Below are 27702 nucleotides of genomic sequence, written 5' to 3' on the forward strand. Positions count from 1 at the left end.
CCTGCAATCCAGGACCTATATAATAGGTGGTTTCAGAGGAAAGCCCATAAAATGGTCAGAGACTCCAGTCACTCAAGTCATAGACTGTTTTCTTTGCTACTGTACGGCAAGAGGTACCGGAGCGCCAAGCCTAGGACCAAAAGGCTCCTTAACAGCTTCTATCCCCAAGCCATAAGACTGCTGAACAATTAATCAAACAGCCACCGGATTATTACATTGACACCCCCCACCTATATTTGTTTTGTTGCTACTCACTCTTTATTATCTATGCATAGTCACTTCACCCCTACCTACATGTACAAATTACCTCTAATCTGTACCCCCGCACACTGACTCTGTACCGCTACCCCTTGTATATAGCCTCGTTATTGTTATGTTATTGTGTTACTTATTTTTTACTTTAGTTTGTTTGGTAAATGTTTTATTTATTTATTTATTTAAATTTCTTTACCCCTTTTTTCTCCCCAATTTCGTGGTATCCAATTGGTAGTAGTTACAGTCTTGTCTCATCGCTGCAACTCCTATACGGACTCGGGAGAGGCGAAGGTCGAGAGCCATGCATCCTCAGAAACACATCCCAACCTAGCCGCACTGCTTCTTGACACAACGCACATCCAACCCGGAAGCCAGTGGCACCAATGTGTCGGAGGAAACACCGTACACCTGGCGACCTGGTCATCGTGCACTGCGCACGGCCCGCCACAGGAGTCGCTAGTGCGCGATGAGACAAGGATATCCCTGCCGGCCAAACCCTCCTAACCCGGACGACGCTGGGTCAATTGTGCGTCGCCCCATGGACCTCCCGGTCGCGGCCGGCTGCGACAGAGCCTGGGCTCGAACCCAGAATCTCTGGTGGCACAGCTAGACCACTGCGCCACCCGGGAGTCCCTTGTAAATATTTTCTTAACTCTTCTTGAACTGCACTGTTGGTTAAGGGCTTGTAAGTAAGCATTTCACGGTAACTTGTTGTATTTGGCGCATGTGACAAATAAAGTTTGATTTGATGTTCCTCTCCTGAAAACCCTGAGCAGTCGACAGATGGTGAACTCTCAGAAATTTAACCTGAGAAAAATGAATTGTAAGAACCTGCGCTGAGAGGTGAGGTGAAGGCTTCCAAGCCTCAGCCAAATGACCAGGAAAATGCCAGAGATGTCTTGGGCCCAGTGGGAGTACAATTCGTGAAGCGCATGCTAACAGATACATTGTGATAGAGCTAGTTAGCATTGGCTTGCGAAACTAGCTCTAACTTCCTTCATACTGGACACAAAGACATAAAAATGGTATCCACTAGTTCATCTGCCTGGGGAAGTAGTATCCTGAAGTATCCCTTTAAATTGTACTGTACAGATGGTACAGAAGATTGAATTGGTAGTAGCAGAGAAGTTTTGGGGTGTCAGATTTGAATGTAGAAGGAACTACGGGGGTTTTGAGAGAAGGGGTTCCAGCTTCCAAGCCGACGGTGTTGGTGTAGGACCTGTTAGGGCCAATGTAGTGAAGGGGTTCCAGCTTCCAAGCCGACGGTGTTGGTGTAGGACCTGTTAGGGCCAATGTAGTGTGAAGAGGTGGTGGAGTGTGTTGGGTGTCTTTTCATAGGCACTAACACCCGCCATGGTTTGTTGTACAAAGCCTAAAGGGAAATTAATGGAGTTTTTGGATAAATGCCGGAAATAACGTCTGTGGTAAACACAGGTTGTGTCTGAATACCCATACCAGTGTACTATAAACTTAAACTGCATGGTATGTACTCATCTCAGTGCTAGAGGCGCCACTACAGACCCTGGTTCGATTCCAGGCTGTATCACAACCGGCCGTGATTGGGAGTCCCAAAGGGCGGCGCACAATTGGCCCAGCGTCGTCCGGGTTAGGCCATCATTGTAAATAAGAATTTGTTCTTAACGGACTTGCCTAGTTAAATAAAGGTATAAAACAAATTGTCTCATACTATTTATGACAATGTTTAGTAAAAAGTATGCGTTATGCCACAGCCGTAGCGTACTACTTTGATATGGCTTCGCAGATATAAACCAGAAAGTGCATCCTCAAAAATCTCTGGATACACAGTTCTAAATCCAAATATCATCCCTATTTATAAATCTGTTTTCAAAGATGTTCAATTCAATGGTCATGATCATTTTAAGGACAACAAAACACACATTACATTTTAACACAGAGACTCTTTGCTCGTCTTCTTTGCCAACTTAAATTAGTTTTTTGTTTTACTTCCAGAGTACTATGATATCTCAATGTCCTCCTTTTTTCCGGTTTGAATGCATTGTGGGTGTGAAATGTCCAAAAAGTTTACAATTCATTCATACTACATGACAAGCCGAAATGAGTATGACATCCAGGCATTTAAAGCGTACAACATTTTCAAAATGTCACATACTATAAAACAAGAATCACATACTCAAACGGCCTTTCTATTTAGGATGTAGAATGGGTATGTGGATACAACCACTGGCTTAGATCTTATACGTTTTGTTCTATGACAATCTTAATCAGCTAACATCAAGGCCTAATATTAACTTTTTGGTCCACCAGCCACTGGCAGGTACAGGAAAAAAATCTACCAGCCACCCATTTTTTAATTTTATCAGTCAAAATATTTTTGGGCCATAATTACATACAAAAAACTAAAAACGGATGACCATGCTTTGTAATGTTTCTAATACAATACTTGTATTACTAAGAAGTAACGTGGTATATTGCTAAATTTCACAAAAAAATGCGTGACTTAAGTCTTTTAACCAAAATATGTGCAATGCACTTTCCGAACAGTGAAAGGCAGTAATACCCAACAAAGCGTCTAGCCGGCCGGAAAACCACACGAAGAAGTACGGAACGGAAGTGAACAGTGATCAAGAACAATTTCCACGTTAGCAGTTTTTTGTTATTTATACATTTATTAACACCCTGGAACTCAAAATATGATTAATTTAACTGCACAGCATTACTTATGTATCCCTGGTAGTGTTTAATTCGCGTTGAAGACAGTACTTGGTTGATATAGGTGATATAGTTAATGATAGTTAGCTGCTAACGTTAGCTAACAATGGCTACCTGTAACTCAAACGTTATGATTTTTCACACTCAAATAGCCTCCATCATGGAGGTGCTAGCGAATGCGGCCGTTGCAGAGATCTGTAAACTCGTAGACGACGACTATGCAGTGTTTCGTTTGGAAATAACTCAAAGCCAGAAAGAAAACAGGGCATTGCGGAGGAAACTACAGCTAATTGAACTGAAGGTGACACGGGAGCGCGCTGAGAGGACAACGCGAGAGCGCGTCCTCGCCAGTCGTCCCAGTAGTGTCAAGATCCCCGACCGATACAGAGGAATGACAAGAGGTAGGCTACACTTTGCAGAAGGCCCAGGCTGCGGGGCCTGTTGTCCTGTTTCCCTCTGCGCATGTGTTCAGATGTCTTACTCAGAGTTTGGTCTTGGTCAGAATTTGGATTGTATGCCATACTTCCCCTATCGTGCATTTTTTCCCCCATGTTACCTTTATTTTACCAGGCAGGTTAATTAATAAGAGATACTTATTGCACAAAGACTATTCAAACCAGATTTTTGATTTACTTTATTTACTATTGTCATACTCAATTTAAATAATGTGATGGATGGAACAAAATCAATAAATGTCAAGAATTTATTATAAGTGTTACGTTACATCCAGGGCCGTATTACCAAACGGCACGCAGCACATGTGTCTTAACCTCCCAGGGCCCCCACCAATATTTTGGGGGCCCCAATATTTTGCTTGGGGAGGTCGGGCTCCCCCAGATAGCATATGAAAGCACCAGTTGTGGGCAAGGTTCCCTTAACATTTTTGGGGCATTGAGCAAATTTTAACATGCAGCTGGCCAAGAACATAGCAGCACGTTTTGCTCTTCACTGTAGTCAGAGGGCTAATTTCATTACTATGTATGCCAGTCTTTCTTGACTAAAAGTTGAGGAGAGACCGACTACATCGCTTCTCGTTTTTATAAGAAACAATGTGTTGAAAATTCCATAGGCAACTTACACACAACACTGACACACACTTAACCCACCAGACATGTCACCAGGGGTATTTTCACAGTCCCCAGGTCCAGAACAAATTCAAGGAAATGTACAGTATTATACAGAGCCGGGATTGCATGGAACTCCCATCTCATATAGCGCAAGTGAACAGCAAACCTGGTTTTTAAAAAATGAATAAAGCAACACCTCACGGCCAATGTTGCCTCAAATTTTTGGGGGGCACTCAGCAAATGTTTGGTTTGGTGAGGGGAAACTTGAACGTTGTGAGTTAGGCTGTACCCTGCAAACTAAAGGGATTTATTCTGAGCAGCAGTCCTTCTTCGATGAGGTTTAACGCCAGTTGGCATCCAATAAATGTTGCATTACCGCCAACTACTAGACTGAAGTACAACGCCCTTATACTTTTGCTTGAATAAATAAATAAATACCATCTAACACTACACAAAAGAAGAAAATAAAAAAGATCACCACCCTACTCCACTATTTAAAACTATTTAGTGCTACCTCAGGCCAACAACCTGAAAGGATGGGACACCACCACTTAACACACCCTGTAACTCTTCTGATGTCAAGTCTCGCACATCCAAATACCTCTCTGCAGTTTTCTGTGACTTACGTTCCATCCCTGCAGTACAGTTGATAACCATTTCTGTAAATGCTAAAAATCGAGTCTTACTGAAACATATATCACGTGTTGGCCTATCCCTCTGTATTGGTACAAATCTACTACTCACAACACTCCTCTCAGGATCCCTCCCCCTTGACCGATCTTTCTCTACTTTCTTCACTGCCTCAGCATATGACAACTTCTGCACTACTCTGACCCTGGAAACCTCAACCTGAGTCTCTCACACGGGACATTTCTGATCCCCAGTCCCATGGGCACCCCTACAATTAACACATACCACTACTTTCCCCAATGCTACACATTCCTTTGTCTCATGCCCTTTAGCACACTTCTCACACCTAGGAACCTCCCTCCTATACACTGCTGCCACATGCCCAGAGCAGCAGTCCTGGAGGAGGTGGTTGTGAGTTGGTTGTGGGTCACCTGGAGGTTAGGCCACCCCAGATAGCATATGAACAGGTCATAAACTGTAGAAAATTTGTAGAATTGCAGGGAATTCGGTTAAAAACTCAAAAAGTTTCTCTCAGCCTCAAGGCAAAATGTGTACAATATCATGAGATTAGCTATAAAACAGTACATTTTTCTCTCTGCCTCATGGCAAAATATGTAGAATTGCAGGAAATGAGCTTGAAATGAGCTAAATGTGTAAAATAGCATGAGATTAGCTATAAAACTGCACATTTGCCCTGGAGGTACAGTGGGGTCCGATATTATTGACACCTTTGATAAAGAGGAGCAAAAATGGCTGTGTAAAATAAATTATTCAAATACTGAACTATATTGTATGACTTTTTGTATATTATTTTCACCACCACTGATGGTCATGTCATCTGACTAAAGCACCGCTTCCAATCCAAGTGACAATGCTGTTTAGCAAACTCCAGGTGTTTCCCTTTTTTGGATGACATGAAAATAGAGCTCTTTGGCCACGCACACCAGTGGTGGGTTTGGTGTTGAAATGAGGATGCATGAGCAGAAAATAACCCCATACCTACTGTAATATATGGTGATGGGTCTTTGATGTTATGGCTCTATTTTGCTTCCACTGGTCCTGGGGCCAGTGGAAGTAATCCATAAGCGCAGACGAAGGATATCAAGAATCTGGAAAGATTCTGTATGGAGGAATGGTCTATAGCCTTGTTCAGATTGGCAGTTTGAAGTGACAATTTTTTCTTCTTCTTGCGTATCTGATTTGAATCTGATCTTTTTCCTGCATTCTGACAGCCAAAAAGCACATTGAATCAGATATTTCAAGCCATACAAATCTGATTCCTGGCCATGCAACTTGTCTGAACAGTCAAATCTGATTTATTTGCCCTCGAGTGGTTTTTAAGACTTATTTGGCATATCTTGTTGCTTGCTAGCTACTCTGTTGACAGTTTTTTTGGTAGCTAACTAGCTTGTTCATCGTTTACAAACAAATGAGTGAATATGCTATAAAGCTAAACGGCTTCCCAGCCAGCTAGTTGACTGCTGTGACTAGCCAAAAAGGACAAATTTTGAAAGTTGGATCTTTAAAAGCGTTCATAGCAGGCATTGTTGTCACCTTAGCTTGCTAAATAAGTTCTGAGTGATAGGAAGCATGTGCACCACCACCAATCAGCCTACACAACTGTGCGCACACCCGACGTTGCTATGACAACTAGCGTAGCCATGTCAGGAAATGACTGATTTGAGCGTCAAGGCCTTCAGTGTGAACAAGGCTTTACATCCTTCCCAATGTGTTCTCCAACTCAAAAAACATTAGGAAAAGGCTCCCTGCCATTATCCTCACAAGGTGAGGTATTGAAAACAGTAGTGTCAATAATTTGGACCCCTACCCTTTTTGAGAATTGTATTTATTACTTGTTAAACAAAATCTATTTCTCAGAGCAATTTGGAGCATGCAATAAAGTTCAGTATTGTAAGGATTTATTTTATACAGTCATTTTTGTTCATTTTTATTATTAAGGGTGTCAATAATTTCGGGCCCCACTGTAGATGCCCCGGGGCCCCAGATGTGGTAGTCCAGCCCTGCTTACAGCTTTGCCAATTGTAGTCAGTGTCATTAGTGTACAATTAAGTGTTGAGCATTGACAGTACCTAACTTAACCACCCGTTTTCCCCCAATAACTCTCTTAGGTGAAGGACATCTCACTGGAGGCCACAGGAGCTTTGTGAAGCCTGCAGGACACAATACATGGAGAGATGACCAACCAATAACTATTGATGAGGGGAGTGGAACCTCAACCCAGCGCGTTATCGTGATAGAGGTTTGTGTAATAGTGTAACATAACAGTACATCAAATGTGTCCTGTTTATTTCAGAAAGACTCCCCTCAGCTATACACTTGCTTACATGGACATCCTTATTTATCTGCCATAGGGGAGCTTGTGAGTCTTCTCTATGACATTGTTATCCAATACAACTCATGTACCAATAATAACCTCCTCTCTTCTTGTGTCAGTCTGCAGATGCAGAGGAGGCAGGCCCTGGAGGATCGTCTCTGGTCAAACAGGAAAGGACTGAAGGAGAGGAGGACCCACGACACAGCATAGACATCCAGATTGGAGCGGTGGGAGTGGCGCCCCCTGTAGCCACGGAGGACTTCGCCTCCGCGCCCCATCCTAGGGCCCAATGCAGCATCACGGAGGTCAGTGGAACGCCGAATGCTGTCCTGAAGTCAGAGAAAGACACCGAGACTTTAACTGTAACACAAAGGTTCTTACACACAGGACCTAACCAAATGTCAGACCCAGAGAGACTGGAGCTGGGACCACTGGGCTGTCCTTCTGCTCCTGGCTCAGATTATTTACTTTACGGTAACCCGAGCCTGAGGAAGGTTCATTCCCATGGGGACTCGGGTGACGTGTTGGAGACTGGCAATGATTCATCTTGTTCTTACACAACAGAGATGGACCCTGGCAACATGCCCTTGGATTTAGAGACACAGACTGATCTGTCTAGAGGGGACTGGAACCGGTACAGTAGTAGCGTATACTCTGAAGGGTGCCTAGATAAGAAAGGGGAGGTTATAGTCATAGATGAGAGGACTGTGAAGGGCGAGGCTCCTCTGACATGGAATGTAGATGAGACTCACTTAGGAGTAGGACACTCACAAGGCAGAGATTTCTTAGATTACAGAGAAAGCTTAGAGACTAATCCAAATGTTGCGTCCCATTCCCCTTTACACACGCTCAGGGATCTCGACACAGTGTCCACGTCGATGGGGCCTTCCGATTCACAGAGCCGGGACTTTTTCGATCAGGTATTGAACTCAAAGGATCAAAGGGCCAAGGCTCGGGGAGGGGGAGCAACATCAGGCAATAGTAAAGAGAAACGGTTCTGTAATGAAGGCTTCAATTGCCCCCAGAAGGTAGAGATCCACCAGAGGGTCCACATAGGGGTGAAACCCTTCAGCTGTACCCAGTGTCAAATGCACTTTGCTGAGGCTGGCAACCTGAAGAGGCACCAAAGGGTCCACACAGGGGAGAAACCCTTCAGCTGTGTCCAGTGTCACATGCACTTCGCCCGGACAGGTGACCTGAAGAGGCATCAGAGGGTCCACACAGGGGAGAAACCCTTCAGCTGTACCCAGTGTCACATGCGCTTCGCCCAGGCTGGCAACCTAAAGATGCACCTGAAGGTCCACACGGGAGAAAGGCCATTTGCCTGTCCGCACTGCGGGAAGAGGTTCTCAGAGAGGAGATGCCTCAGGATACACCAGCAGAAAAAACATTCCATTTTATAACAAAGAAACCATTCCACTCAATAGCTTTTGACACTTAGATCTAACCCTGCATTAAATACAAAGATTCATTTTCATTGTTGTCAGCAGATGCATTTCAAGTAACGAGAGTAACAGATTTCAGTGTTGAATATTCTTGTGTAAATATTGCATCCAGACATTCAGGAAGTATTTTTCAACATTTTGTTACCTTACATCCTTATTCTAAAATTGATTTTATATATTTTCTTCATCAACCTACCCCATAGTGACAAATCAAAAGTAGTAAAAAATAACTGAAGTATGACATTTACATAAGTCTTCAGACCCTTTACTCTGTACTTTGTTGAAGCACCTTTGGCCGAGATTACATCCTTGAGTCTTCTTGGGTATGACACTACAAGCTTGGCATACCTGTATTTTGGGAGATTCTCCCATTCTCTGCAGATCCTCTCAAGCTTTGTCAGGTTGGATGGGGAGTGTCGCTGCACAGCTATTTTCAGGTCTCCAGAGATGTTCGATCGGGTTCAAGTTCGGGCTCTGGCTGGGCAACTCAAGGACATTCAGAGACTTGTCCCGAAGGTGAACCTTCAACCCAGTCTGAGGTCCTGAGCGCTCTGGAGCAGGTTTTCATCAAGATTTTCTCTGTACTTTGCTCCGTTCATCTGTCACTCGATCCTGATTAGTCTCCCAGTCCCTGCCGCTGAAAAACATATGCTGCCACCACCATGCTTCACCGTAAGGATGGTGCCAGGTTTCCTCCAGACGTGATGCTTGGCATTCAGGCCAAAGAGTTCAATCTTGGTTTTGTCAGACCAGAGAATCTTGTTTCTCATGGTCTGAGAGTTTTTAGGTGCCTTTTGGCAAACTCAAAGTGGGCTGTCGTGCCTTTTACTGAGGATTGGCTTCAGTCTGGCCACTCTACTATAAAAGCCTGATTGGTGGAGTGCTGCAGAGATGGTTGTCCTTCTGGAACATTCTCCCATCTCCACAGAGGAACTCTGGAGCTCTGTCAGAGTGACCATCGATTTTTTTTGGTCACCTCCCTGGCCAGTTTCGCCGGGCGGCCAGCTCTAGGAAGAGTCTTGGTGGTTCCAAACTTCCTCCATTTAAGAATGATGGAGGCCACTGTGTTCTTGGGGACATGTCTCAGAGCTCTACGGACAATTCCTTCGACCTCATGGCTTGGTTTTTGCTTTAACATCCACTGTCAACTGTGGGACCTTTATATAGACAGGTGTGTGCCTTTCCAGATCATGTCCAATCAATTGAATTTACCACAGGTGAACTCCAAATTGTAGAAACATCAAGGATGATCAATGGAAACAGGATGCACCTGAGCTCAATTTCAAGTCTCATAGCAAAGGGTCTGAATTTGCAAACATTTCTAAAAACCTGTTTTCGCTTTGTCATTATGGGGTATTTATTTATTTATTTTATTTTATTTTACCGTTATTTTACCAGGTAAGTTGACTGAGAACACGTTCTCATTTGCAGCAACGACCTGGGGAATAGTTACAGGGGAGAGGAGGGGGATGAATGAGCCAATTGTAAACTGGGGATTATTATTGTATGTTGATTGATGAGGAAAAATAATTTATATAAGGCATATAAACAATGCACAAAAATATAAATGTAAAGTGTTGGTCCCATGTTTCATAAGCTGAAATAAAAGATCACAGAACTTTACCATATGCACAAAAAGGTTATTTCTCTCAAATTATGTGCACTAATTTGTTTACATCCCTGTTAATGAGTTTCTCTGACAAGATAATCCATCCACCTGACAGGTGTGGCATTTCAAGAAACCGATTTAACAGCATGATCATTACACAGGTGTACCTTGTACTGGGGACAATAAAAGGCCACTCTAAAATGTGCAGTTTTGTCACACAAGTTTTTTTACCTCCATATTTCTCTCACCAATTTCGATCTTGTCTCATCGCTGAAACTCCCGAACGGGCTTGGGAGGCGAAGGTGGAGTTATCCGTACTCCGAAACATGCCCCGCCTTTGAGGGAGCGTGCAATTGGCATGCTGACTGCAGGAATGTCCACCTGAGCTGTTACCAGAGAATTGAATGTTCACTTCTCTACCATAAGTCACCTCAGAGGTTTGCTGATGTGAACAGAATGCTCCATGGTGGCGGTGGGCTGATGATATGGGCAAGCATAAGCTACGGACAACGAACACAATTGCATTTTATTCGTAGCTATTTGAATGCACAGAGATACCATGACTAGATCCTGAGTCCCATTGTCTTGCCATTCATCTGCCGCAATCGACTCATGTTTCAGCATGATAATGCACTGCCCCATGTCACAAGCATCTATACACAATTCCTGGAAGCTGAACATTTCCCAGTTCTTCCATGGCCTGCATACTTAGACATGTCAGCCATTGAGCATGTTTGGGATGTTCTGGACCGACGTCTACGACAGTGTTCCAGTTCCTGCCAATATCCAGCAACTTCACACAGCCATTGAAGAGGAGTGGGACAACATTCAACAGACCACAATTAACAGCCTGATCAACTCTTTGCCAAGGAGATGTGTCGCACTGCATGAGGCAAATGGTGGTCACACTGGATACTGACTGGTTTTCTGATCCACGCTCCTGCTTTTTTTTAAAGATATCTGTGACCAACAGATGAATATCTGTGTTCTCAGTCATGTGAAATCCATAGATTTGGGCCTAATGAATTTATTTCATTTGACTGATTTCCTTACAGTGGCAAGAACAAGTATGTGAACCCTTTGGAATTACCTGTATTTCTGCATAAATTGGTCATAAAATTTGATCTGATCTTCATCTAAGTCACAACAATAGACAAGCACAGTCTGTTTAAACTAATAACACACAAACAATTGTACTTTTTCATGTCTTTATTGAACACACCATGTAGACATTCACAGTGCAGGGTGGAAAAAGTATGTGAACCCTTGGATTTAATAACTGGTTGACCCTCTTTTGGCAGCAATAACCTCAACCAAACATTTTCTGTAGTTGTGGATCAGACCTGCACAATGGTCAGGAAGAATTTTGGACCATTCTTTTTTACAAAACTGTTTCAGTTCAGCAATATTCTTGGGATGTCTGGTGTGAACCGCTCTCTTGATGTCATGCGACAGCATCTCAATCGGGTTGAGGTCAGGACCCTGACTGGGCCACTCCAGAAGGCGTATGTTCTTCTGTTGAAGCCATTCTGTTGTTGATTTACTTCTGTGTTTTGGGTTGTTGTCCTGTTGCATCACCCAACTTATATTGAGCTTCAATTGGCAGACAGATAGCCTTACATTCTCCTGCAAAATGTCTTGATAAACTTGGGGATTCGTTTTTTCCGTCTGATAGCAAGCTGTCCAGGTCCTGAGGCAGCAAAGCAGCCCCAAACCATGATGCTCCCTCCACCATTTACAGTTGGAATAAGTTTTTGATGTTGGTGTGCTGTGCCTTTTTTTCTCCACACATAGTGTTGTGTGTTCCTTGCAAAGAACTCAACTGTAGTTTCATCTGTCCACAGAATATTTTGCCAGTAGCGCTGTGGAAGATACAGGTGCACAAACTTCAGAGGTGAAGCAATGTTTTTTTTGGACAGCAGTGGCTTCTTCCGTGGTGTCCTCCCATGAACACCATTCTTGTTTAGTGTTTTACGTATCGTAAACTCGTCAGAGATGTTAACACTCTAAGATTCTTCTTAACCTCATTGAGCATTCTGTGCTGTGCTCTTGCAGTCTTCTTTCCCATATGGCCACTCCTAGAGAGAGTAGCAACATTGCTGAACTTTCTCCATTTATAAACAATTTGTCTTACCGTGGACTGATGAACATCAAGGCTTTTAGAGATACTTTTGTAACCCTTTCCAGCTTCATGCAAGTTAACAATTCTTAATCTTAGTTCTTCTGAGATCTCTTTTGTTCGAGGCATGGTTCACATCAGGCAATGCTTCTTGTGAATAGCAAACTCAAATTTTGTGAGTTTTTTTTTTTTTTATAGGGCAAGGCAGCTCTAAACAACATCTCCAATCTCGTCTCATTGTTTGGACTCCAGGTTAGCTGACTCCTGACTCCAATTAGCTTTTGGAGAAGTCATTAGCATAGGGGTTCACATACTTTTCCCAACCGACACTGTGAATGTTTAAATTATGTATTCAATATAGACAAGAAAAATACAATAATGTGTGTGTTATTAGATTAAGCACGGTATCTTTGTCTATTGTTGTGACTTAGATGAAGATCAGATGCCATTTTATGACCAATTTATGCGGAAATCCAGGTAATTCCAAAGGTTTCACATACTTTTTCTTGCTACTGTATACGAACTGCTGCATGTTGCATTCATATTTTTGTTGAGTGTATATAATCCTAAAATGTCTGTTACATATTGTGTTTGTACTGTGTAGGCTATATGTTCACATGCCTATTTCATTCAATTACTTTATTTCTTTCCCAAGACACTTTTAGTGAGAAAATGAATGCAGTTTATCAAGTTCATGCAGATTTTTTGTTGATGTGTGTGTGATTTTCATATGGTGTATGTCATGGAATTATTGTCATCAAAAGGAGAGACTTTTACATTTCTTCAAAACAAGTAAACTTGGTTATTTAATTACTGCAGTAATGGAGCTTGTCAACGAGCCCCCCCGTATGTGATTCGTTGAGAGCCCAACCAGCAGGACTAAGCCACAGCATTTTATAGCGAAGTCCATCCTCCTGGATGTTCATGACAAATCACAGATGTATAGAATGGGTCACAAGGTTAGGATTCGTATGAAAGATACTAATAATTCACAGCAAACAGTATCTGCTGTAAAGACTGATCTCATTGTGTAGAAACCATAGTCTGGACCCCAGCTCCCCCTGGTACCCCATTACAGAAACATTAACCCATGCTTTGGAATGCAGTATCACCCAAAAACATTGTAAATCTTCTGTCAGTGTTAAATCTCCCAGAGGCCCATCCTCAGTAGAACACACACAGATGAAAGTGTTCTTAGAACCCCCTATTTTATTGCATAAAACAACCATTTGATGCAATAACAGTATTATAACAATCTTGCTATATGTATTTAAAACTTGTTTGATTAATAAACACAAAATGGGACTTTTCATTCTAAGACTTGTTGATTCTCTTTAGTATACATCACATCTGATCTCACCCTATTCTGCATATACCCAACAGTGCTTTATAACCGATATACCTACACATACACACATAAACACCTACTGTATGTCAAAATAGGTTAGTCAGGTTTGTCTGACTTTTGACTTATCATAGCTAACTCCATATTTACCCACAACATCATATGTATGTCCACCATGATGGGTTTCACAACAATGAAGTCATTCTGTAACTACAGTATAGAACTCAAACGTAGTGGGGATAGGTAAACGCTCCATGTTGAAAGTGTTTATTATCTGTGTGTGTCCGTACCTGAGGGAGTGTATGTCTGTGTAATCTGTATCACCTCTCTTCCAGGAGGAGGAGAGTCCAGAAGTGCTGCTGGTGAAGGAGGAGGGTCTGGGGAACACTGAGGAGACCATAGTCATGGAGGACAACCAGACTACACCTCCTCCTGAACCCAGAGAGGAACCAGCTGAGCAGCACAGGACCACACACAGTCTCACTGAGGTGAGCCCACTGAACTACTGTCTGAATGGTATTAGTTCAGTGCCCATATCCTCAAAGCCTCAGAGTAGGAGTGCTGATCTAGGATCAGATTAGCCTTTTCGATCATACTGAATAAGACTACATAGACAGGTGGGGACCTGATCCTCGATCAGCAATTCTATTCTCAGACTCTGTGGATACGGGCCCAGGTCTTGATTAATTTTGTCTTAAGTGTGGGACCATTCCTTTCAATTATCAAACCATTAAAGAGTGCAATAGCATTACATTTACATGTTACATAGCAATCCCTCATTGCCCAATCAGAAGATGCTCCATAGCAGGGTGCTCATATCAGATTTCTTGATCCAACATCTTCTCACTCTGTATCTCTTACAGTCAGTAGACATGGAGGATGGGAAGCCTGATCTGCTGCTGGTCAAAGAGGAGACAATAGAAGACGAACCAGAAAGCATTGATCTGCTGAGTGGACTAAAGATGGGGGAGCAAGGTAAGGGAGAAATACATATAGCCTACATACAGTAATATATCTTAAATGGGAATAGTGATACTCCTGGCTATTGTTTTTTCTTCATTCATTCATAAAATAAAATCAAAACAAGTTATGTTTACCTTCAGAAGTTTCACGTTTTATTTGTCGCATGCACAAGTACAGTGACATTTTTAACTTGCAAGCCCAACCCAGAAGTACAGTATTCAATATCAAATAATATACAGTGGGGCAAAAAAGTATTTAGTCAGCCACCAATTGTGCAAGTTCTCCCACTTAAAAAGATGAGAGACGCCTGTAATTTTCATCATAGGTACACTTCAACTATGACAGACAAAATGAGAGAGAAAAAATCCAGAAAATCACATTGTAGGATTTTTAATGAATTTATTTGCAAATTATGGTGGAAAATAAGTATTTGCCCCACTGTAACTAATAAAAAATATTAAAAAGGAGAAATAAGAGAGGAAGCTATATACAGGGTCAGTGCCAGTACCACATGTACAATGTGCACTGATACTGGAGTGTTTGAGGTAGATACAGTGCCTTCGGTAGGTATTCACACCAGTGGCGGTCGGTGCCATTTAAGATGGAGGATGATTTTTTTTTTTATGAGCATGGCCTTTTCTATTACAGCATATTGGATGACTATCATTCGTATTTTATTCATCCAGCCCAATGTAACATCGACAGGTTTAGGATACTACATGATACTCAAATGTTCCCTATACCCATAATGAGGTTGCTACAAAAGGTCAAGAGAAAAATGAGAGTAATCCAGAAGGTTGACACATTCAATACCACCTTGCACACTCTTGCCTGCATCTAGCTGATCTATGGTGTAGTCATTAGTCCAACAGTTGCAAATGAGAGTTTCTATTGGACAAATGTAGGTATGTTTATTCCCGTTTTGTTCCGTTTGCTTCCGTTTAAGAAATGTTTTTCAACAGAATCATCAGAATGAATACACTCCTGATCACCACAAACACAGTTCACTTTCATAGCAGCCACATACAAAAAGCATGATCATTTGCTAATTGTATAATTCCTTCTCGCATCTATGCGCTCTCCTCCTGGACTTCAGTGCAAAAAAAAACGTGCCAAACCTTCATTCCATAACTGCTAACCGCTAGACACAGTTAGGTGTGTAGACAACACATCGTTGTCACCTAACGTCATAGTCAACATATCTAGCTACTAGCATTAATAAATCAGCAACGATCATTAGTTTACAGCAAGCGGTTTAGCATTTACACCGGCGGGAGTAAATTAATAAAACCAAAAGCTTACCTTGACTTGGAAGAGCTCCAGTGTTAGATGTGCTATGTTAGCTAGCTGGCTCTCTCTCTCTGTTTGAGCCGGGCGTACGCTAGCTAGACAAGTGAAAGTAAAAAAATAAATATATACATCACCTATCAACAGTTTGGGGTCACTTAGAAAGAAAAGCAATTTTTTTTGTCCATTCAAATAACACATTTTATCAGAAATACAGTATAGACATTGTTAATATTTCTCTTATAATTCACTGTATCACAATTCCAGTGGGTCAGAAGTTTACATACACTAAGTTGACTGTGCCTTTAAACAGCTTGGAAAATTCCAGAAAATTATGTCATGGCTTTAGAAGTTTCTGATAGGCTAATTGACATAATTTGAGTCAATTGGAGGTGTACGTGTGGATGTATTTCAATGCCTTCAAGGCCAATTTCCAAATGTCTGAAGGTACCACGTTCATCTGTACAAACAATAGTACGCAAGTATAGACACCATGGGACCACGCAGCCGTCATACCGCTCAGGAAGGAGACGGGTTCTGTCTCCTAGAGATTTTGCGAAAAGTGCAAATCAATCCCAGAACAACAGCAAAGGACCTTATGAAGATGCTGGAGGAAACGGGTACAAAAGTATCTATATCCACAGTAAAACGAGTCCTATATCGACATAACATGAAAGGCCGCTCAGCAAGGAAGAAGCCACTGCTCCAAAACCGCCATAAAAAAGCAAGACTATGGTTTGCAACTGCACATGGGGACAAAGATCATACTTTTTGGAGAAATGTCCTCTGGTCTGATAAAACAAAAATAGAACTCTTTGGACATAATGACCATCGTTATGTTTGGAGGAAAAAGGGGGAGCCTTGCAAGCCGAAGAACACCATCCCAACCGTGAAGCACGGGGGTGGCAGCATCATGTTGTGGGGGTGCTTTGCTGCAGGAGAGCCTGGTGCACTTCACAAAATAGATGGCATCATGAGGATATATTGAAGCAACATCTCAAGACATCAGTCAGGAAGTTAAAGCTTGGTCGCAAATGGCTCTTCCAAATGGACAATGACCCCAAGCATACTTCCAAAGTTGTCGAAAAATGGCTTAAGGACAACAAAGTCAAGGTATTGGAGTGGCCATCACAAAGCCCTGACCTCAATCCTATAGAAAATGTGTTGGCAGAACTGAAAAAGTGTGTGCGAGCAACGAGGCCTACAAAGTTGACTCAGTTAACCCAGCTCTGTCAGGAGGAATGGGCCAAAATTCACCAAAATGATTGTGGGAAGCTTGTGGAAGGCTACCCAAAACGTTTGACCCAAGTTAAACAATTTAAAGGCAATGCTACCAAATAGTAATTGAGTGTATATAAACTTCTGAATGTGATGAAAGAAATAAAATCTGAAAGAAATAATTCTCTCTACTATTATTCTGACATTTCACATTCTTAAAATAAGGTGGTGATCCTAACTGACCTAAAACAGGGAATTTTTACTCGGATTAAACGTCTGACTTCAACTGTACATAGGCGTACAGAGGTCCTGTGCTAACATAATTGCAAAAGGGTTTTCTAATGATCAATTAGCCTTTTAAAATTATACACTTGGATTAGCTAACACAACGTGCCATTGGAACACAGGACTGATGGTTGCTGATAATGGGCCTCTGTACACCTATGTAGATATTCCATTAAAAATCAGCCGTTTCCAGCTACAATAGTCATTTACAACATTAACAATGTCTACACTGTATTTCTTATCAATTCAATGTTATTTTAATGGACAAAAAATTTGCTTTTCTTTCAAAAACAAGGACATTTCTAAGTGACCCCAAACTTTTGAACGGTAGTGTACATACCCCAACCAGAAGCCATGGATTACAGGCAACATTCGCACTGAGCTACAGGGTAGAGCTGCCGCTTTCAAGGAGCGGGACTAACCCGGAAGCTTATAAGAAATCCCGCTATGCCTTCCGACGAACCAGGCAAAGCGTCAATACAGGACTGAGATCGAATCGTACTACACCGGCTCCGACGCTCGTCGGATGTGGCAGGGCTTGCAAACTATTACAGCCTACAAAGGGAAGCACAGCCGAGAGCTGCCCAGTTACACGAGCCTGCCAGACGAGCTAAATAACTTCTATGCTCGCTTCGAGGCAAGTAACACTGAAACATGCATGAGAGCATCAGATGTTCGGACGACTGTGTGATCACGCTCTCCAATGTGAGTAAGACTTTTAAACAGGTCAACATTCAGAAGGCCGCAGGGCCAGACGGATTACCAGGACATGTACTCCGAGCATGTGCTGACCCACTGGCAAGTGTCTTCACTGACATTTTCAACCTCTCCCTGTCTGAGTCTGTATTACCAACATGTTTCAAGCAGACCACCATAGTCCCTGTGCCCGAGAACACTAAGGTAACCTGTTTAAATGACTACCGACCCGTAGCACTCACGTCTGCAGCCATGAAATGCTTTGAAAGGCTGGTCATGGCTCACATCAACACCATTATCCCAGAAACCCTAGACCAACTCCAATTTGCATACCGCCCCAACAGATCCACAGATGATGCAATCTCTATTGCACTCCACACTGCCCTTTCCCACCTGGACAAAAATAACACCTATGTGAGAATGCTATTCATTGACTACAGCTCAGAATTCAACACCATAGTGCTCACAAAGCTCACCACTAAGCTATAGACCCTAGGACTAAACACCTTCCTCTGTACTTGGATCCTGGACTTCCTGACGGGCCACCCCCAGGTGGTAACACATCCGCCACACTGATCCTCAACACGGGGGCCCCTCGGGTGCGAACGCAGTCCCCTCCTGTACTCCCTGTTCACTCATGATTGACTGCACGGCCAGGCACGACTCCAACACCATCATTAAGTTTGCCGATGAAACAACAGTGGTAGGCCTGATCACCGACAACGATGAGACAGCCTATAGGGAGGAGGTCAGAGACCTGACCGCGTGTTGCAAGGACAACAACCTCTCCCTCAATGTAATCAAGACAAAGGAGATGATTGTGGACTACAGGAAAAGGAGGACCGAGCACGCCCCCATTCTCATCGACGGGGCCATAGTGGAGCAGGTTGAGAGCTTCAAGTTCCTTGGCGTCCACATCACCAACAAACTAACATGGTCCAAGCACACCAAGACAATCGTGAAAAGGGCACGACCAAACCTATTCCCCCTCAGGAGACTGGAAAGATTTGGCATGTGTCCTCAGATCCTCAAAATGTTTTACAGCTGCACCATCGAGAGCATCCTGACGGGTTGCATCACTGCCTGGTATGGCAATTGCTCGGCCTCCGACCACAAGGCACTTCAGAGGGTAGTACGTACGGCCCAGTACATCACCGGGGTCAAGCTTCCTGCCATCCAGGACTTTAATACCAGGCGTTGTCAGAGGAAGGCCCCAAAAATTGTCAAAGACTCCAGCCACCCTAGTCAGACTGTTCTCTCTGCTACCGCATGGCAAGCGGTACCAGAGCACCAAGTCTATGTCCAAGAGGCTTCTAAACAGCTTCTACCCCTAAGCCATAAGACTCCATTACATCTAATCAAATGGCTACCCATACTATTTGCATTGCCCCATGGGGGGCAATGCATGGGGGGGCCATAGTCACTTTAACTCTACCTACATGTACATATTACCTCAATTACCTCGACACCGGACGGGGCCCCCGCACATTGACTCTGTACCGGTACCCCCTGTATATAGCCCCGCTATTGTTATTTTACTGCTGCTCTTTAATTATTTGTTATTTTTATCTTACTTTTTTGGGGTATTTTCTTATAACTGCATTGTTGGTTAAGGGCTTGTAAGTAAGCATTTCACTGTAAGGTCTACACCTGTTGTATACAGCGCATGTGACAAATAACATTTTTTTTTATTTTATTAATATATTTAGTATAGCTTTATCTAAAAAGGAACTTTATTTTTATGAAATTCACTGAGGAGGTCGGTCCTCCCCTTCCTCCTCTAAGGAGCCTCCCTTGATTCACACCCCTTGACCTTTTTCACGTTTTGTTGTTACAGCCTGAATTTAAATTGATCAAATTGAGTTTTTTTTGTCACTGGCCTACACACGATACCCCATAATGTCATAGTGAGATTGTGTTTTTCAAAATGTTTACAAATTAATAAAAAATGAAAAGCTGAAATGTCTTGAGTCAGTAAGTATTCAACCCCTTTGTTATGGCAAGCCTAAGTAAGTTCAGGAGTAAACATTTGCTTAACAAGTCACATAAGTTGCATGGACTCACTCTGTGTTTAACATGATTTTTTACTGACTACCTCATCTCTGTACACCACACATAGAATTATCTGTAAACCTCCGTCGAGAAGTTAATTTCAAACACAGATTTAACCAGGGAGGTTTTCCAATTCCAATGCCTCGCAAAGAAGAGCACCTATTGGTAGATGGGTAAAAAAATAAAAAATAAAGTAGACTTTGAGCATAGGGAAGTTATTAATTACACTTAATTACACCAGTCACTATAAAGTTGCGGAGAGGAAAGAAACCTGAGGATGGATCAACAACATTGTAGTTACTCCACAATACTAACCTGATTGACAGAGTGAAAAGAAGGAAGCCTGTACAGAATAAAATATTCCAAAACATGCATCCTATTTGCAACAAGTTACTGAAGTAATACTGCAAAACAATTGTCAATGCAATTACCTTTTTGTCCTGTATACAAAGTGTTATGTTTGGGGCAAATCCAATACAACACATTACTGAGTACCATTCTCCATATTTTCAAGCATAATGATGGCTGCATCATGTTATGGGCATGGGTAATCGTTAAGGACTGTATAGTTTTTCAGGATAAAAAATAAACGTAATGGAGCTTAGCCCAGGCAAAACCCTAGAAAACCTGGTTTAGTCTGCTTTCCATCAGACAATGGGAGATTAATTTGCGTTTCAGCAGGACAATGACCTTAAACAGGCCAAATATACACTGGAGTTGCTTACCAAGACAGTGAATGTTCCTGAGTGGCCGAGTTAGTTTTGACTTCAACGTACTTTAAAATCAATGGCAAAACTTGAAAATGGTTGTCTAGCAATGATCAACAACCCATTTGATAGAGCTTGAGGAATTTTGCAAATATGTTGCACAATTGTTGCACAATCCAGGTGTGGAAAACTCACCTAGAAAGACTCACAGCTGTAATCGCAGCCAAAGGTGCTTCTACAAAGTATTGACTCAGGGGGGTTAATAATTATATAAATTAGATGTTTCTGTATTTCATTTTCAATAAATCTGCTAAAACATTTTTTAAACATGTTTACACTTTGTCATGTGATATTGTGTGTTGATGGGTGAGATTCTTTATTTATTTTTAATGCATTTTGATTTCAGGCTGTAACAACAAAATGTGTAATAAGGTTAAGGGTTATGAATCCCTAATAATGTATGAACTTGACCAGGTAATTGACAAAAAAACAACAACATGTTTGTAAAGTCTATTTTCTAACCTCTCCCTGCAGGTGATTGGCTGGAGGCTAACAGAGGGGACTGGGCAGCCCTTTTGAATTCCCAGGCCCAGACTGGTGCAGCCAAGGGCCCAGGGGACAACATCACTGAGCAGGGCAGAACCAGAGGCGACATGGTGGAGGTCAGTGGATGGGACAGCGTCTTCAACTCTGGACTTGGGAACAACACTGTTAACCACAACCAGAAACAGACATTCGAACACAAAGCAACAGCTGAACTTAGTCTCTATGACGACAGACTGTCTGAGACCAGGGAGAGGGGTAGATTTGGTCTGCAAGGACGGGGGCGTGTCCCTATGCAGCGGGAGAGAACAGACACAGACTCGGCTAGTGATGCTCCGTCCTGCTCCTATAGTTGTGATTCAGAGCGACTGATGACGCCTCAGATAAACCCCCTAAAAGGTGCTGCCTTCAGCCTGCCTTCTATAGGATCTATCAACTGGAACATGGACCCTGTGACAACACAGACACTCCCTGGCCTTCATCCTCCTCACACTCTCCTTATGTTAAACCAGACCTCAGACAATGCCAGTGCCTCAACACTAAATGGCTACACATGCCCATTGACAAATGACAGTAGTGGTGACGCTATCATCAGATCCGGTGGCAAAGAGAAGCGCTTCCCATGTTCATTCTGTGGGAAAGCCTTCAATTTCCGCAAACAGCTGGAGATCCACCAAAGGATGCACACAGGGGAGAAACCATTCGGTTGCCACCTATGCCGGGCCAGTTTCTCCCACTCGTTCACCCTGAAGAGGCACCAGAGGGTCCACACAGGGGAGAAACCCTACACCTGCCCCCACTGTGAGAAGAGGTTCTCCCACCAGCACCATCTGAAGAGGCATTTGAAGGTTCATACGGGAGAGAGGCCGTTCGCCTGCACTAACTGTGGGAAGAGGTTCTCAGACAGGAGCTACCTCAGGATACACCAGCAGAAAAACCATTCCCATCTATAACATAGAAAGTAACTATTCCACTCGATAGCTTCTGATGTTTAGATCAGACCATGCATTAAAGACAAATATGCATTTTTTGTTGTCAGCAGAAAAGATCCACAAATACATTTGGAATAACAAGAGTAATAGATTTCAGATTTTCATCTAGATTTGTACAGTGCCTTCAGAAAGTATTCACACCCCTTGACTTTTTACACATTTTGTTATGTTACAAAGTGGGATTAAAATGGATTTAATTGTACTTTTTATGTTAACAATCTACACAAAATACTCTTTAATGTCAAAGTGTAAGAAGAATTCTAACATTTGTAAAACATTTATGAAAAATAAAACACTGATATACTGTATCCTGATTAGTATTCATACAGTGCATTCGGAAAGTATTCAGACCCCTTGACTTTTTCCAAATTTTGTTACGTTATAATCTTATTCTAAAATGGATTCAATTGTTTTTCCCCCTCAATCTACACACAATACTCCATAATGACAATGCAAAAAGGTTTTTTGAAATTTTAGCACATTTTATAAAACATTTCTTTACTGAAATATCACATTTACAAAAGTATTCAGACCCTTTACTCAGTACTTTGTTGAAGCACCTTTGGCAGCGATTACACCCTCGGGTCTTCTTGGGTATGACACTACAAGCTTGGCACACCTGTATTTGGAGAGTTTCTCCCATTCTTCGCTGTAGATCATCTCAAGCCTTGTCAGGTTGGATGGGGAGAGTCACTGCACAGCTATTTTCAGGTCTCTCCAGAGATTTTCGATGGGGTTCAAGTCCGGGCTCTGGCTGGAACATTCAAGGACATTCAGAGACTTGTCCCGAAGCCACTCCTGCGTTGTCTTGGCTGTGTGCTTAGGGTCATTGTCCTGTTGGAAGGTGAACCTTTGCCTCAGTTGTAGGTCCTGAGCGCTCTGGAACAGGTTTTCATCAAGGTTCTCTCTGTACTTTGCTCCGTACATCTTTCCCTCGATTCTGACTAGTCTCCCAGTCCCTGCTCGCTGAAAAACATCCCCACAGCATGATGCTGCCACCACCATGGTTCACTGTAGGGATGGCGGAAGGTTTCCTCCAGACATGACGCTTGGCATTCAGGCCAAATAGTTCAATCTTGGTTTCATCAGACCAGAGAATCTTATTTCTCGTGGTCTGAGAGTCCTTCAGGTGCCTTTTGGCAAACTCCAAGCGGGCTTTCATTGGGGCAGTGGCGGGCACCAATTTTCGTCAACCGGTGATTGTCAAGCAAATAACGGACTGTTGTCGTGGAAAATTGCAAGATTATGTTATAGTGCTTGTAAGATTATATTATAATCTTTGTATTGCATTTGAATGGTTGTTTTATTCGATAGAATATAATCTGTCGACTATTGTGTGTGTGTGTTCCACTGAGGATGGGCCTCTGAGACAGCACTGACAGAGGAGATTTACGATGTCTTTGGCCAATAAAGCCTAAAGAGCCTTCCAGATAGTGAGGTAATGTTTTTGTACTATGAAGTACCAGGAACGAGATTAGAACCTCGTCTTAGAGACCAAACTGAACGATAATTTATAGCGAATGCTATCTGGCTATGGGATACTCCTCTCTCAAGTAAAAGGCCCTTTGTGAAGATTTCCTAAGATCTGTGGTTCGTCATGTAAGTTGAGAGGGGTGTATCTTGGCTATAAAAGATCTTTGTATTCTACTGTAGGGACTCTCAGAATTCATTACAGACACTGAATTGATCTGAGAGTCAAAAGGCTATTGTAAAGCTCACATTATTAAAGATGAAGTTTAAGTATAACTCTGACTGGTGTGTGGTTTGTAACTCTCCTCAGTTGGTAATACAGGAAATTGCTACAACACTGTCTCACGGTAATTGACCGTTAATTAACATGGACACGTTTAGCATCTCCTGGCTTCCACACACAGCCTACAAGCCACTGATGCAGACCTTGGGAGCATCTACATTTTAAAAAGCATAATAAAACCATGTAATAAAGCCTACACCTTCACAATAAATCTATTATTTATTTTAGACAGGTCTAAAGAAGCATGATATGAAGAAAATGTAGTCTATTTCACAAGAACAGAATAGCATACTCTGAGTTGTCCTTATGTTAGGTCCTGATCTGGCTATGCCAATTGGCTGTGGGCTACACTATTTCATTTAGCAGACAAGATTAGCTTAGAATACCGTGGCATTATTTTACAGAATGAAGAATACAATTCAACAAAGCTGAAAAAAATAAAGGATATTTTCTCCAAACGATTTGAGGGAGTGCGCACGTGCAGTTATTCTGTGTTGAGGGGTTAACAAAGAAATAGGTAGTCCTATATGCTTAATTTAGAGTTATTAAGTAACTTTAGTTGTTCTGCAAATGTTGGTCTAAATGTTTTGATTTGTAATACATTGTAAGGCTGCATGATGTGACTCTAATGATGATTTGAAAAAAGTAACTTAAAAGGCATGAGCTCTGCTTTGTTTTTTGCGCAGGTTGTACACACTACATCAGTCACTCATTCACAATTTGACAAGCACTTGATAATGCGTAGAATTTTAAGGGCGGCATCCCCTTTGTGTGGCCGTAATGCACCCTAAAAAATGCCATGCCTTTTGCGGCCTTTGGCCATTATGCCCTTCTCCCTGAGTGGTGTGTGCTCCGAATCACCACTGTCATGGTTCACCATCACGTGATCAGATCTTTCTCACAGGCTACAAGTGAAGACAGACACATCAGGGACGCAACTGCGAGGTGAATATTGAAAATATTGGAAGAACTGCCCACATTTACATTTACAAACCTCATCAAAACATATAGGTTTAGGGTCTCCCGAGTGGCGCAGTGGTCTAAGGCACTGCATCGCAGTGCTAGATGTGCAACTAGAGATCCTGGTTCGAGTCCGGGCTCTGTTGCAGCCAGCCGCGACCGGGAGACCCATGGGGTGGCGCACAATTGGCCCAGCGTTGTCTGGGTTAGGGGAGGGTTTGGCCGGCAGGGATGTCATTGTCCCATCACGCTCTTGCGACTCCTGTGAAATGCTGGGCACGCTTACACGGTCGCCAGGTGTACGGTGTTTCCTCCAACACATTGGTGGGGCTGGCTTCCAGGGTTAAGTGGGCATTGTGTCAAGAAGCCAATTCCTCCTTTGGCCGCCTTTCCTTCCAGTTCTCTGCTGCCAATGACTGGAACAAATTGCAAAAATCACTGAAGCTGGAGACTTCTTTCTCCCTCACTAACTTTAAGCATCAGCTGTCAGAGCAGCTTACTGATCACTGCACCTGTACACAGCCCGTCTGTAAATAGCCCACCCAACTACCTCATCCCCATATTGTTATTTATTTTTTGTTGCTCTTTTGCACACCAGTATCTCTACTTGCACATCATCATCTGCACATCTATCACTCCAGTGTTAATGCTAAATTGTAATTATTTTGCCACTATGGCCTATTTATTGCCTTACCTCCCTAATCTTACCTCATTTGCACACACTGTACATAGATTTTTCTATTGTGTTATTGACTGTACGTTTGTTTATCCCATGTGTAACTCTGTGTTGTTTTTGTTGCACTGCTTTGCTTTATCTTGGCCAGGTCGCAATTGTAAATGAGAACTTGTTCTCAACTGGCCTACCTGGTGAAATAAAAAAATCCAACATATACTGTAGGCCTATGGGCTAGGCTACGTACATGAGGTGTGTGAATATGATTTGAAAAAATTGGGGGAAAAGACATTGTTTCTTATGCTGGGCATCATTCACAAGTGATAATATATAATTCACAAGTGATAGGCTAATATTGTCACCCATTAGACTATTCTTGATTAAATCTTGTCTTTACATATACTAAATAATATTTTGAAATTTGTTTTGATTTAGAATGGACATTATCATTCACCTGTATCGAAACAGGAGCAGAGGGAAAAAATACATGTCATCTATGCACTTAAATAGCGAATGGAGGACGCTTTTCCCGTAAAATACATGTCATCTATGCACTTAAATAGCGAATCGAGGACGCTTTTCCCGTGGTTCATTTTTATGCCAGCCAGGTAGGCTATACTCCTGTTGTAAATATAAGCAATGTGCTTAATATTAGGAAAGTTGAGAAATAAATATAATAGGCCTAGCCTGTAGAAAGCTGATGTAATCCTCCTCTTTTTAGTAGAGGCCATCACTCTATTTTCTCTCGCAGTTGCATAGCCTATAGAAATGTTGCACAACATGAACTCATGAGCTCTCATGAAGTATTTGATTGCGCACCCTCGGGCTTGTGCAGTGGAGGAGATCTTTGTGTGTTATACTCAGACAAGTCTCAGGGTAGTAAGTTGGTCTGTTGATATCCCTCTAGTGGTGTGGGGGCTGTGCTTTGGCAAAGTGGGTGGTGTTATATCCTGCCTGATTGGCTCTGTCCAGGGGTATCGTTGGACCAGGCCACAGTGTCCTCCGACCCACCCCTGTCTCAGTCTCCAGTAGTCTAGTCTGCAATAGTCTATGTGCCGGGGGGCTAGGGTCAGTCTGTTATATCTGGTGTAATTCTCCTGTCTTATCTGGTGTCCTGTATGAATTTAAGTATGCTCCCTCTAATTCTCTCTCTCTCCTTCTCTTTCCCTCCCCTCCCCAAGGACTTGAGCCCTAGGATCATGCCTCAGGAATACTTGGCCTGATGACTCCTGGCTGTCCCCAGTCCACCTGGTCGTGCTGCTGCTCCAGTTTCAACTGTTCTGCCTGTGGCTAGGGAACGCTGACCTGTTCACGGGACGTGCTACCTTGTCCCGGACCTGCTGTTTTCGACTCTCTCTCTTTACCGCACCTGCTGTCTCGACCTCTGAATGCGCCGATATGAAAACGCAACTGACATCTACTCCTGAGGTACTGACCTGTTGCAACCTCTACAACCACTGTGATTATTATTTGACCCTGCTGGTCATCTTGAACATCTTGATGAACAATCTGGCCTTAATGGCCGTGTTCTCTTATAATCTCCACCCGGCACAGCCAGAAGAGGACTGGCCACCCGTCAGAGCCTGGTTCCTCTCTAGGTTTCTTCCTAGTTTTCTGCCTTTCTAGGGAGTTTTTCCTAGCCACCGTGTTTCTACATCTGCATTGCTTGCTGTTTGGGGTTTTAGGCTGGGTTTCTGTTTGGCACTTTGACATCCACTGATGTAAAAAGGGCTTCAAAAATAAATTTGATTGATTGATTACATTTGCATTGACGTCAGAGGGATTAGAGCGACCATAGAGTGCTGAGTACCAGGCAATTAGTGAGTTTGGTAGGCTACTAACCAGCAGCAGCATCAGAACATGGAGAAGCCTAATTACCGTGACTCAAAAGTCACGTGGAATTTGATGGCCTTCATGACTTGTGACTGGTGTGGCGGTAATACTGTCACTGCAACATCCCTAGCTGTCATTTTCTTTTTACTGAGGAGTGGCTTCCGTCTGGCCACTTTACCATAAAGGCCTGATTGGTGGAGTGCTGCAGAGATGGTTGGCCTTCTGGAAGGTTTTCCCATCTCTA

General features: G+C 42.7%; 2 protein-coding genes across 3 annotated transcripts; both read left to right on the top strand.

The window, feature by feature from the left end:
• The first annotated feature begins 2820 nt into the window (after positions 1-2820).
• LOC139566756 (uncharacterized) lies at positions 2821-27653 on the top strand. 2 transcript variants are annotated; one of them, XM_071388048.1, is made up of 7 exons: positions 2821-3347; positions 6773-6903; positions 7098-7283; positions 13832-13984; positions 14360-14471; positions 21239-21366; positions 26807-27653. In XM_071388048.1, the coding sequence occupies exons 1-7, from the start codon at positions 3053-3055 to the stop codon at positions 26846-26848; spliced, it is 1047 nt and encodes a 348-aa protein (XP_071244149.1). In that variant the 5' UTR covers positions 2821-3052; the 3' UTR covers positions 26849-27653. The 2 variants fall into 2 exon arrangements, with proteins under 2 accessions (XP_071244149.1, XP_071244148.1); XM_071388047.1 differs by lacking the exon at positions 26807-27653 and having other exon boundaries at positions 21239-22589.
• Positions 7290-13814, top strand: LOC139566803 (zinc finger protein 32-like). Its single transcript, XM_071388130.1, has one exon. The coding sequence runs from the start codon at positions 7377-7379 to the stop codon at positions 8379-8381; it is 1005 nt and encodes a 334-aa protein (XP_071244231.1). The 5' UTR covers positions 7290-7376; the 3' UTR covers positions 8382-13814.
• Positions 27654-27702: the final 49 nt, after the last annotated feature.

Source organism: Salvelinus alpinus, chromosome 39, assembly GCF_045679555.1.
Source record: "Salvelinus alpinus chromosome 39, SLU_Salpinus.1, whole genome shotgun sequence".
In the NCBI taxonomy this organism is placed as follows: Eukaryota; Metazoa; Chordata; class Actinopteri; order Salmoniformes; family Salmonidae; genus Salvelinus; species Salvelinus alpinus.